The 12,967-nt window shown below is 46.8% G+C and overlaps 1 protein-coding gene across 4 annotated transcripts in view; it reads left to right on the top strand.

Moving 5' to 3' along the window:
* The window catches only part of LOC130871178 (interleukin-10 receptor subunit beta-like), an 86,296-nt gene that overhangs the window by 52,589 nt on the left and 20,740 nt on the right, over positions 1-12,967 (top strand). For 2 of the 4 annotated variants that reach the window (XM_057764484.1, XM_057764483.1), the window contains exon 7: positions 4,801-5,713. The exons of 1 other annotated variant lie outside the window; for it this stretch is intronic. In XM_057764484.1, coding sequence (XP_057620467.1) covers positions 4,801-5,046 — 246 coding nt within the window. In that variant the 3' untranslated portion in view covers positions 5,047-5,713. Of the gene's footprint in view, positions 1-4,800; positions 5,714-12,967 lie in introns of those variants that run through there. One more of the 4 variants, XM_057764486.1, reaches the window with a different exon arrangement.

Here is a 12,967-nt window from a genome sequence, read left to right as displayed (position 1 = left end):
AACACTGGCGAAGGGAGAGTGGAGGGAGGGGGAGGGGGACCGTGTTTTCATCCGGGAACGTCACCATGATTGATGTCCTGGGGTGTGTATCATGGAAGGGGGCTGTTTATGGAAGTTTAGAGAGACGCAGAGTGTACGGCTAAAGGCTGTAAGGCTGACTAGTTCTTAAATGGTGTTCTGTGCTACAGCCAGCCTTCCGTGTGAGTGGCTTCTCCATATGTTGATTCAAACAAACGCAGACCACATATATTATTTTAATTGTGTCTGTAACTGCTGGGGTCCACAGCTCAGGAGTAGAGCACTTGTCTGGCGTCCTAAGTAGCCTTTTCTGTTGCTCTTATAAACACCATGACCTACAGCAACATGGAGAAGCAAGGGCTTATTTGGCTTACAGATTATAGTCCACCATAGAGGAAAGCCGGAAGCTGAAGCAGAATCTGGATGCTGCTTACCAACTTTCTTCCCCTGACATTCTCAGCCTGCTTTCCATATAGTCCAGGCCTATTTGTCTAGGGGAGGCACTACCCACAATGCTCTGGGCCCTTACATCAATCAGCAATCAAAAAACGCCCCAGAGACACGCCTACAGGCCAACCCGATGGAGGCAGCTCCTCAGTTCAGGTCCCCTCTAGGTATGTCTGGCTTCTTGTCAAGTTTACAAAAACCAACCAGAGCAAACAGCATGGGTAAGGTCCTGAATTCAATCCCTGGTAGTGTGTGGTTGCAAATTCTAATTGGTCTTAATAATAAAAACCAGAGTCAGTTATCAGGGTAAATGCTGAAAGAACAGAGAACAGAGAGGTAAGGAAGGCAGCCATTAGAGAGACCTTTACCACTACCAAATTCTCAGACCAAAGTGGGCAAGATCCTGTCTCCACGAATCCTCAGATTGAATAAATGCCTTAAACTCCTGTCTCCTCCCACCTTATATTCCTCTCTCTGCCCAGTCATATCCCTTCCTGTCTCCACCTCCCTAGTGCTGGGATTAAAGATGTGTGACTCCCAAGCACTAGGATTAAAGGTGTGAGCCATCACTGCCTGGCTCTGTTTCTCTTTGAGACTGGATTAATCCAGTGTAGCCCAGGGTAGCCTTGAACTCACAGAGAACAGTCTGCCTCTGCCTCCCGAGTGCTGGGATTAAAGGTGTGAGCCACCACTGCCTGGCCTCTATGACTAACTAATAACTTATAGCTCCATGCTCTGATGTTCAAGCAAGCTTTATTTGTTAGATCACAAAATATCAAGTGTAATATTCAGATATCAAAATGAAGCTGTACTGAGTGCATACTTGCAAAAAATAGCCAAGAAAATTTTTCATATGGCATTTGTACTATGTTCGGTGGTATAGACAGACGGTCTGTGGTCTGGAGGTGATGGCTGAGGTCCCTGACATCCCAGCCTGCTTCCTGCTAGTTCCCTGACCACCAGCATAGCCAGTAAGGTTCTCCAGTGATTCCGTGGCAACCCTGGTCTTGGGATTCTTATTTATACACCAAGAGGTTGGTCACATGCCCAGGCTGAAGCCCAACCTGTGGAGGGCTTGTTCCCACAATAGGATGCCCAGAGACTATGCCCCCCCCTCCCTGGAGAGCAACGTCGGCCTTCCTGCCTACATCTGATTATGAGGATGGGGCTCCTGATATGGTCACAGTATGAACATAAGTAGAACTGAGACGGGGGCTAAGGAAACTGTACCACCCATGCGTGTGGTTGACCGGCAACCTCTAACCTCATATAAGGACAGGACGGGCCTAACAGCCATACAGTAATGTCACTCTGTGTAATAACAGAAACGCTCTTTTTTTTTATTTTAAATCATTTTATTAAAGATGGGGCAGGGAAATTTGCGATTCCAGAGTACATGTCGTGGTGAACAGAGGAAGGGCGGGGGAGGGGCAGTGGTGGTGGTGATCTTAGGTATACTTAGGGAAGTAAGGGAAAACATATTTAAGAGTAAACTGAGGCAAAGTTCACTAGTACTTTTGAAACAACAACCCTTGTCTGAAATATCAGTAGCAACATTGATGCTGGCTCAATGTTTTGAGAAAAGCAACCACAACCACTTGGGTGAATGTCCTTGCAGAGGTGGCCTTTGTCTGAGGTTGTGGTTCAGTGGAGCGTCTTGCCACAGCTGGGGTCATAGGGCAGATTGTGCAGGAAGCCCCTTCCTGTGTGACCTCATGGGTCTGTTTTGTCTGGCTTTGCCAGGTCCTCACAGGCCACACTGCACTGCAATGCATGGGCCAGCCTGAGCTCATAGCTCCACTGTCTGCATTGCAATTCTCCTCACGCAGTTGACCGTGAAGTCCATCCAGTGTTTCCCCATTGCACACTTGACGGATCCGCGGGGTCACACATGTGCCAGGCTCGGTCAGCATGTAGTCACTGAGTCACACGCCAGCCTGAAGGCCTAAGCAAGACTGCCTGCTCCACAGCTCATCCATGCTGTAGGGCCCTTTTCTGGTCTATGCTCCTCCAAGTGCCAGCAGCCTCTCGATGAACACAGTATGCCCTATTCCCACGAGTGGAATCTGCTGGTCAAGCAGCCAGAAGTACTTCCTTCTCAGTATGGCATGGATGATCTATTGTTGGCCTTCTTTGGTGTGCCTGCTCCCTGAGGCTCCTCAAACTTGTCTGATGTACTAGGTCTCCGGTTCTTCCTAGGGACGATCCCCCACTCGGCCCAGCTTTAATGATGCCATCATGGTCACTACCAGTCCCTTAATGTACTGTGACAGCCGGTGTTCCCATACCAAAGACCGGCGTGAATGACTGCAGAGGAGGACATGGGTCTTATGCTAAGAGTGTTGCTCCCAGAAAGGGACCCAGTGATGAACAGTTCCAGCTACCAGAATTCCTAGAAGCCGGGGATACTTTGAAAGGGCTCTGGGTACCGCAGGACAGCACCCCCCTCCAAGGCTAGGAAGCAAGACCTGGGACTATAGCGTTTCTGAGCAGAGAGGATTTTCTGGAAGGCGAGCGAACAAGCCATGCAGCAGCACAGCTGAGAATCTCCGGGGCTGAGCGGGTGTGAACCTAGTTGGAGCAAGAACAAAGAGGGGCAGGCCTTGGTTCTGGGTGGAAGATGTTTTGTTGCCTGAGAACCAGGAAGGAACTAAACTCCCCCCCTCCCCCCATGTTTCTGCTGCTTGGCTTCACCATCTAAAAGAAACTGGCCAGACAGGAAGAGATGGATGGATCAAAGCTAGGCAAGGCAAGTGCATTCAAGGGGCCAGTCTGACCGAGCCCCCACCTCCAAGGCCGGCAGGCCTCACAGTTGCTGGGACTGTGGTGGGGGCATGGAGAGGAGCTAGACAGTGAAGGCAAAGGAACTAACACCCCCACATCGCCGCTCTCCAGTTTGACTCATGATGCACAGTGCATGCTAACTTGGCGTGTTCAATTAGGGGGGCTGACCTAAGGACACTGGGTGGTCTCAGCCTGGCGCTGTGGAACCCGCGGGTGTTCCAGTATTGCAGTATTTTATGAAACACAGGAAATCTAAAAACATTGTTTCAATATTCAACCAGTATGTTTTAAGTTATTAAAATATTTTTACATTTTTTATACAAAATCTTCAACATTACATGTCTAGTTCACGATCACACATCTCAGTTCAAACCAGGCACCTGTCAAGTGGCCAGTAGCCACATGTGGTCCTCGGCTACTGGACTGGACATTACCAGGTTAAAGGTCAAGATGGAGCGCCAGAGAAGATGCTGGTAAACTTGACCCGAGACACGTGAGATACACCATGAGTCCATCCATGGCCTGTACACCCCTCACCATCACCCCATCCCCCACACACACCCCGCTTCCTAGAGGAAATGGCAGCCAGACGTGTGTCTTACTGCCTGGAGATCAGGCTAAGAGTGTACCTTGTTTTCCAGAAGAACTATTGGAGAGTGACAACTGAGCATTCTGTGGACAAGCCACCAGTTCTTGTCCTGCCTCTTAACCATGGTAAAACGCAGGCAGCATCCCCCACCTTAACCACACTTCGGAATGTAGTTCAGTGGCATTAAGCCGCCAACGCCGCCAGCGCTACCACGCACCCCCAGAGCCCTCTCCATATGCATGGCAGGAACTCATCCTGCTGAACGGTCCCTGGTACTCCTTCCTGACAGTCACCATCCTAACATCTTCTGGATCACTCTTGATCCCTCCCGTAACTGCAACCCCACACACTGGTTATCTGCCTGTCTTTCTCTTTTTAAAAACTGGGTCTCATATAGCCAGGCTGGCCTCAAACTCGTGACGTAGCCAGGAATGACTGAACTTCTGATCCCCCTGCTTCCACCTCCCACGTGCTGGGATCATGACCGTGGACGTGCACCTACCTGCCCAGTTGTCCTCTGCTGGACAATCGTCTGTTAGCTGAGCTACACCTAGTATAGGAGAGAGGACAGCTCTCAGGAGCTGGTTCTGTCCTGCCATGGAGGTGGGGGTCACACTTGGGGCACCAGGGGTGCATGGAAAGCACCTTTGCCACTGAAGTACCCGTGCACGGCGTGTTTGCTTCGTTTGTGTGTTCATCCCTGGGTGACGCTTGCCTTTGCTCTGCTGTACCAGCACTGTTCTCTTCAGCCTTCCTTTCCTTTGAGAACATACCTGTGAGTGGAATTGGTAGGTCATGTGACAATGTTTTCAAGGAGCCACCCCAGCATTACTGTTGCATTTTAAAGTGACATCCTCTAACCCTAAAGTTTTGCATACAATCCTTGTCAGCCCAGAAAAAGGAAGAAGAACGGGGATGGGGAGGATTTGGTTCTTAAGTAACTGTCTTTAACTTTTCCACAGTTTCTGGGCCATCCTCACCACAGCACTTTCCCGCTGTTCTCCTCCCCGCTCTCTGATGAGACCGAGGTGTTCGACAGACTGAGTATCGTCACTGAAGTGTCTAAAGGCAGCAGGCAGAATCCTGGAGACAGCTGTGCCCTGGGGACCCTGTGTGAGCCAGGACCTCAAGAGCTGGGATCCAAGGACAAAGCCCCCTCATGGGCACAGGAGGAGCCCTTGCTTCTCACGTCCACCTCAGAAGTATGATCAGAAGGGCTGGTTGGGAAACTGATGGCCAGTTGGGACTGGTGTTGGACTTGTACAGACAACCCAAGAGCCAGGTTTTCAAAGCCCCAGTGAGAAAAATCCTCCATTTGGAAGTTTGCAGCTTTATAAAAACTAATAGTTTAGGGGCTGAGGGTGTAGCTGATAGAATGCTTACCCAACATACATGGAGTCCTAGCTTCAATCCCCAACACCATGTAAGCTAGGAATAGCGGTGACTGCCTTTAAGCACAACTCTTGGGAGGTAGAGGCAGGAGGGCAGGAGCTCAGGGCCAAGCTGGACTGGAGACCCTGTCTAAAAAGGAAGAAGAGAGAGTCTTTAATAACTATTTTTTGAGCGACCACTGAATGTAATTTGAGCCCTTTGTGCTCACTGAAGCTAGAACCACACTGAAATTGTGACAAGCAGAAACAAGGGGCAAAACTGGAAACGCAGTAAGACCGTAAGAACGTCTGTGGACGGCCTCATCTCAGAGGTGGGTGGCCCTATGCTGGACAAGCATGGATGTTTTGGATTCTCAAGGATCAAAGAGAGTTCCTTCCTACCTGTGTGTTTTGTATTTACTGGTGTACTATGAATATTCTATATTTGTTTATTTGTGTTTTCTCGCTTTCTGCTGTTGTAACTAAACACCTGACATAAACTATTTGAAAGGAAGAAAGGTGTTTTGTGATGTCGTGTCATGACTTCAGAGGTTTCTGCTCCTGGTCTCTCTGCCCCTTTGTTCTGGGGCTGTATTCCGGGGCATTACACCACGTGGGAATACGTGCTAGACCCTGTTCACCTCATGGTAGCCAGGAAAAGGAAAGGTGTGGGGAGGGTCCAGGTCCTCCGAAACCTCTTCAGGGCAATCTTCCCATGACCTAACTTCCTCCTTCCAGGCTCTGCTTCTTACGATTGCACTACTTTCCAACAGCACCACAAGCTGGCCACCATTATCCCCATATCTCATTGTTTAGCTATAGGATTGGGGACATTGAAGATCTAAGCCATAGGAGAATTAGGCACCACATTACCACATGCACGGAAGAGGCCCCTTTGTCCCGGTCCAGACGGCCAGCCCTTGTTGACGCTGAGCTCGTAATCTTATTCAGTAGGGATGAATCTCCGTCTAGGATGTCTCCAAAACCAGGAAAGTCCTGGGCTTTGCCCACTCGGACATTTCCTAGCCTGTGGCCTCTCTGCTTGACCTGTCTGTGGGGTTGAGAAGACAATGATTAAAGATACAAATGTAGAAAGTGGCTACCCCAGGATCAGCACAAATAGTCCCTCGATAGACGGCGTCCGTTCATAATCCATGTGATCCAGTAGGTGTGACCAATAACAAACATCCCCCATTCTGTGCCAGATGGACCAATAAAGAAGATCCATCAAAGGCTCCCAAAGAGGAAAACAAACTTTGATTGTTTGAGACTGGGCTGTGGATGTAGCTCAGTGGCAGGCCCTTGTCTAGCATGGGCAAGGCCCTGACCACCACCGCCACCCCGTATCAGTCAGGTCTCTACTGCGGTGCCACAATCAAAAGCAACTTGAGAGGGAAAGGGTTTGTGTGTCTTACAGCTTAACAGTCCCTCATCTGAGAAAGCAACTGAAGCAGAGACCACCGAGGAATGCTGCCTCCTGGCTTGTTCAGTTTGGCTTTTCATAGACAGCACCTCCCCCAGTGAGCTGGGACCTCCTACATCAATCAAGAAAATGCCCGATATGCTTGTCCACCACCAATGTAATGGGGCATTTTCTTGATTGGGGTTCTCCCAACTCAGATGACTCAGATGACTTGAACCAAGTTGGCAGAAAGCTCTCTCTCTCTCTCTCTCTCTCTCTCTCTCTCTCTCTCTCTCTCTCTCTCTCTCACATACACACACACCATTTTAAAAACAAAAACAGAAAGAGAACATGGTTTATGAGCCAAACACTTCTTCCTGAACCCTTTGTTTCCAGCTCTTGACTGGGACAACCTCGCTCTGCTGACCTGCCAGCAATCACTGTGCCTCTAGCTCTCTTCTGAGAAGCCAAAGCTGTGAGGGACTCCACACAAAACCACAATGTTCGACTCAACAGGAATAAGAGAGAGTTTGTTCTGGAGCTAATTATGAGTGGCCAGGGCTCAGAACACAGAGTTGGGTTCTCTCAAATATGATGTTCCAGCATAGGAGTGGTTTTGTAGAGATTTAATGTAACAGAGCAAAGAAAGCTATAAATCAAAGCATTTAAGAATGCATAAGGAATCTCTCAGCTATGGGCTGCAGACACTATCTGACACTGTTCCTAGCCCTTCCCTTGGTGGAAGATGGGGTTGTGTTAGGACAACACATCCCAAAGGTTTTATCTGCTCTTCAGGATGTCAGGTCTGCACACATGAGGACAGGTATCTGCTCATTAGAACCTCAGGTCCACACACATGTGGACAGGAGGCTGTCCAGGACTAAAATAACCAGAGAGAAGCTATTATATAAGCTGTGATAAGACTTTCCACCTGGAACGCCCCACAGTCATTCAGGTTTTTCATCAGCCTTTGTAGGAGGCCTCCTTTCAGAAACTATATTACTTAAATCACTCCTTGGCCAACTCCTTGAGTGTATTGCTAGCTAGCTCCTATATCTTTGGTTAACCTATTTCCATTAATCTGTGTATTGCCACATGGCTGTGGCTTACCCGGTAAAGTTCTGTACAAGCGTCTGTCTCTGATGGGGTTACATGGCTTCTCTTTGACTCTGCCTTCTCTCTCCTCCTCTGTCTACTTGGAACTCCTGTCTTGCCCTATTCTGCTAAGCCACTGGCTGAAACAGTTTCTGAGTGGTTATTTTGTGGTCTAGACAGCCAGGAATGAACAAGCAGCCTCCTACAACAAGCTACCACTTGGAAGAACCTGGGTTGAAGCTCATCCAGAAAGCCAATGCTTTTATTAAAGAGTTATTCTACATTCAAACTTACACTTGAACAAACAGAAGGCTGTTTGATTGACTACAATCTGTGAAAGAAAATCCCCTTAGGCATACCACTGCGTGTGACACAGGAATCTATATTACAATTTATATAAGAGACCAGAATTGATAAGGAAAGATAGATTTACTTTCAGCCAGAATTTGGGACAGAAGAAAACTCAACCTATTTCTCCCTTGCCCACAGCATTGTTGCTATTTATAGAAATCATGGGACAAAATTAGAAACACACACATTTAGTTGTGAACTCAAGCAATCAGAACTGGGAGGTGGGCAGTCAAGCTGTCAATCAGAACTGGTAGGTGGGTCATATCTACCAAAAGTGAGTCCCACCTCTGGGTCAGCACACCAAGCATGGACTTCCCACAGAAGTTATAACCCTTAGGACCTGTGAACATGAAAACAGCTCTCACACCTAAAGAACAAAGCTGTTTTATTCTAGAGCTAAATATGAGTGGCCATGGCTGGAGAGCAGAGACTCAGGCTGCCCCCAGTACCAGGCTTTGACCCAGCAGCAGTTTTGTCTATTACAGACCTTAGACACCGACAACTTTCCTTAGCTGATAAGAATGTTTGAAGTTGGTGGACAGTGAGGGGTCTGTTCATGCATTCCAAAGGATTTACCTGACAGTCACAAGGATGCTATACCACACAGAGATGAGCAAGACTTGACAAAGGTGAGGGCAAATATAGCCCAGCGTAATTTGTCTCTGGACTTGTGCCATTCCATCCTCTTACATCACTGAAGTTCTAATCAATCGGCCTTTGTAGTCACGACTTCATCGCAGAAACCTGGGTTCATGGTTCCTCACGCTGGCCAAACGTCCCATTCTGTGCATGTGGGGGACAGATGTTATCTCATTAAACATGTACTGCCTCACATTGCTGGGAAGGCTCTTCCCCAGGATCTCATAAGGATGAGGCCAAGTAAACAGGAAAGCTGTCTTCGGGATGGAGGAACAGCCGGTCACCCCAACAAGGTCATACCGAACCTCTTACCCATCGTGAACCTGACTTGATGACTTTGTCCTCTGCACACGCTACGACATTTACGTGCCACGTGTGATGGGAGTATTGTACTTACCACGAAGACAATCAAGAGCAAGTCTGGCCAAATGAAGCAAACATAGCAAACAAAGGAAGCAGGCAGCCTAAGCGACCCATAATTCAGGACCTGTCACCACACTCCTTACCTGGATGGATGATGTATTCTTCCCCTGTGTCTACAGTCACTTACACAAACTTGATTTACTGTTTGGAATGTTTGAAATAATCAATTATCCTTTGTTCTTATGACAAGATTGGCTCCATAACTACAATCCCATGTGGAGTGGCTAGCTCTAAATCTAGCAAAGGCTGGTCTTTCATATCTAAATTATTTATAGGTAACAAAGAACTTGATCTGCCCTGTTATCAAGCTCCACTTTGAGGAAGTAAATGGACAGTCACATATCAGAAGGAACAGAGCACAGGTGACATTTTAAATCCCCACCCAACAGAATCATCCTTTCCCCATGTACCAAATATTACTCATATAACAAGAGGCAAAACCTGGGAGAAGTCAGAATTCTATAGGTTTTATGGTTGCAACCAAATCTTACTTTTCATTCACAGTCAGAGAGGAGCATGGCACTCCAATAGATGCTATTTTTGTGATATTGCCCATCTGTTTCCCAGTGAGAGACCACAGATATTCTTCAGGGTGTTTCCAATGCCAGCTAGCTGTACTACAGAACACCTGGGAAATGCATCTAAGTAGGAAGCGTGGGTTCTTAAAGGACTGGGGCTTAAATTACAAATCCTGTGTATTATTTTCCATAGTTGAGATTTTCTATACAATTTCCACAGCTCATTAGCCCTAGCCTCTGCATCAGAAGTGTTGGCCACAGCCCCACGGTGACCTCAGACTCCATCTATCAACATTATCTACAGTCCCTGCCGAGCTGATTTACAGGTCCCTACTCACCTCTGAGTCTGGGAACAGTTCAGTATGGTTTGCCTAGTGCTTTTAACCTGTTCCCGTAACACATCTTTCTTCCTTAGAAGAGTTTCCCATCGCTTTCCCTCCTCTTAAAATAGCATCCTCTATATGCCGTGCTTTTGAAAGTGGATCTTTCTTAATTTGCAAGGAATTCACCCCATGCTAAAATTCTCAGCACAGCCGCCATTCTTCAGTAAGGTCTCTTTTTGGCTTGGCCAATTTTGGTGAATCCACCATAAATACTATTACCATTATAGACGATAGCTTTTGTATAATTTGAATATGAAGGGTCCACCCAAAACCTGTGACGATCCCATACAAGTGTCAACAAAGTACAAGTCAGCCCAAGGTAGATGGATGTCTGGCTGTGCCACTGGGCTTGTCAGGACTTTGCAGACTAACGGCAGATCTTACTCAACTTGGAATTTGAGTCCACCAAGATACTCCTTTGATTGAAGTTCGTGTGGCTCAGTGACTTGGTGAGGTCCCTTACTGTAAGGCCTCCAGCCACAATTACAAGAAAATGTTCATTATGGCAACTTGTACCTTTGCAAGAAACACAAGCAGCTGCAACAGGCTGGCCAATAAATTCAGGAATCTGTTGGAGCTTTTCATTTTTGATGCCAATGGCAACCATAATCTAATTGGTTGGGCCCAGTTATAATACCTCCTTCTTCTCTAGCAAGAAGAATTTCTATTGTCTTTACTATCAGGGCTTGTAGCTCTAAAATAGAGCTATCCCACAAAAAGAACTCCCTTGGGTAGGTTTAAACTAGGACTCTGCCAGTCTAAAACCTGAACTTTTTCTTCATCTGAATTATACTGAATAATAAAGGAATCCTTTCCTGGGGGTAGTGAAAAATTTGAATTTTTCCAAGAGGACTTAGTTCAAATAAGGCTGGAGTTTGGGGTAAAAAAGGAGGCCTAACATGATTAACAAAGGGGCTGAATATCATTAAAGTCTACAAGATCAACATTATTGTTGTCATTTTAGGCAATATAACAAGGTAAAATTTAAATTCTAAAATATATGTCTATAGGAATTGAGGTTTTAAGTCATTTACTTATGGCTCTTATGGATGCAGAAGAAAAGCATCCAGTCTTTCTAAAGTTCACGTGGGCCAGGCATTGACAGTACATGCCTTTAATCCTAGCACTTGGGAGGCAGAGGTGGATCTCTGAGTTCGAGGCCAGCCTGGTCTACAGAGACATCCAGGACAGCAAAGACTAAACAGAGAAACCCTGTCTTGAAAAACAAACAAACAAAACAAAACACTGAATAAGTTCATGTGGATAGGTCCTCATGTGGATACATCCTCACGTGGATATGTCCTCACGTGGATATATCCTTACGTAGATATGTGCTCAGGAGGAATTGTCACCTTCAAGGTGACAAGTAGGAATGCAAGAGTTTGGTTCTTGCTGTTTGCAGCACAGGTGGTGGTGAAAAGTACCTGGCAGGTCCTTTATCATAGGATGAGGGGAGTCCTCAATGGGCTGTCTTTTCCAATAGTCGAAATCACCTGCTTTCAGTGTATTTAGTTTTTTGTCTTCTGGAAGGCCACCATGGAAAGATTCTGCAACAAATTTTGAATTGTTAGTTCCCACCACAATCATATACAATGCCTTACTTTAGCAGAAATGGCTTACATGATCCTTTATGGCACCTTATGAGGGAGAACATGAGAACAGGCCTTCCACATACTAAAGTGAGCTCAGGGGGAAAATGGTACACCCTGCAAGTCAGAGCTGTGCAAGTTGAGAAGCTGTGCAGGGAACTTCCAACATCTCTGCAACGCCACATCCGGGCATGACACCACTGTTTCTCCCGGGTGAAGGCAAACATAGCTCGGGTGTTTGGTGACACAGGCGTGCTAAGAAAAGTCTTGCCAAGATCTGTTGCTGACGGACAGGCTGCATTTAGGGGGATGTTAGATAAGACAGTGTGAGGACTGACATCACTGGATGGCGAAGGAGGGCTGTCTTATTTATGGCTCTCAGGTCTTGCCCAAATCTCCATCCTCTTCCATTTGGCTTCTCTCTAGGTAACCTTGGGATGTTCCAAGGACTGGTGCAAGGGTTATGCTCCCCTTTTCTTAGAGTCTTTATAATGGATTTGCTTCCTGTTAGGGCTTCCAGCAAGGGTTTACTTTTATCTATTGCTGTATTCCTCAGGACAGCTGACCTTATCAGTCATTATGTTCGCTGAGGGTTTTTCCCCTCATAATTCCTCCACAAGTGGCATGCAGAAAATGGGGAAACCATAGGTTCCCAGCGTCCACTACATTTAAGGTCATCTCTCTGTTTTGAGAGGAGGAGACATGAGCATTTTGTTTTTCTAAAAAGATCATGTCCTAACAAATGGACAAGGGTGCAACTTACCAGCAGAGAGATACGCTACCCGACAGTTTCTCCCAATAGCGGTGGCAGAGGGTTTGTCTTAAGTAGTTACCAAGGCCTTTGCTTCCTGTTGACCGATCATCATTTCTGTTTCTCCTGAGGTAAGGGAAAACTTCCTGGTTTCCCCCTGGTTTTTTTTTCAAGGTCTCTCTCAGAGACCTGCTGCCCCTTCTGGGAGAACATCCGCTCTGTTTTCCCACAGTCCCTTTTGAAAGAGTTAAGTCTTTCATAGTAGTTAGAAACAACTTCATCTCTCTCAAGAGGGAGGAGGGAGGAGGTCTCTTTGCATGGAAGCCTGTTTAATTGTAACTCATAATTTGGGTAGCCATGTCTTCCTTTCCAGTGATCGGCCTTAAAAGTTGGTCAGTAAAGCCACACGGGCACCATGAGAAGCAAGGCCCACACTGGATTGTTTCTGAACAACACGGCCAAATCTTTTTCCAGCCCTTACAGAAAAATATAATTTAACAAGACATCACGTCCGTGACCTTCATTGCTCTGGAGGTGGGGGTTCATAGGTGATGATAAAATTATTTTGCAAATCTGACATAGAGGTCAGACGTGATTTCCTCTGGCCT

Source organism: Chionomys nivalis, chromosome 3 (genome assembly GCF_950005125.1).
Source record: "Chionomys nivalis chromosome 3, mChiNiv1.1, whole genome shotgun sequence".
Taxonomy (NCBI): domain Eukaryota; kingdom Metazoa; phylum Chordata; class Mammalia; order Rodentia; family Cricetidae; genus Chionomys; species Chionomys nivalis.
Note: the sequence above shows the minus strand (reverse complement) of the source record. Positions and strands in the feature narration are given on the sequence as shown.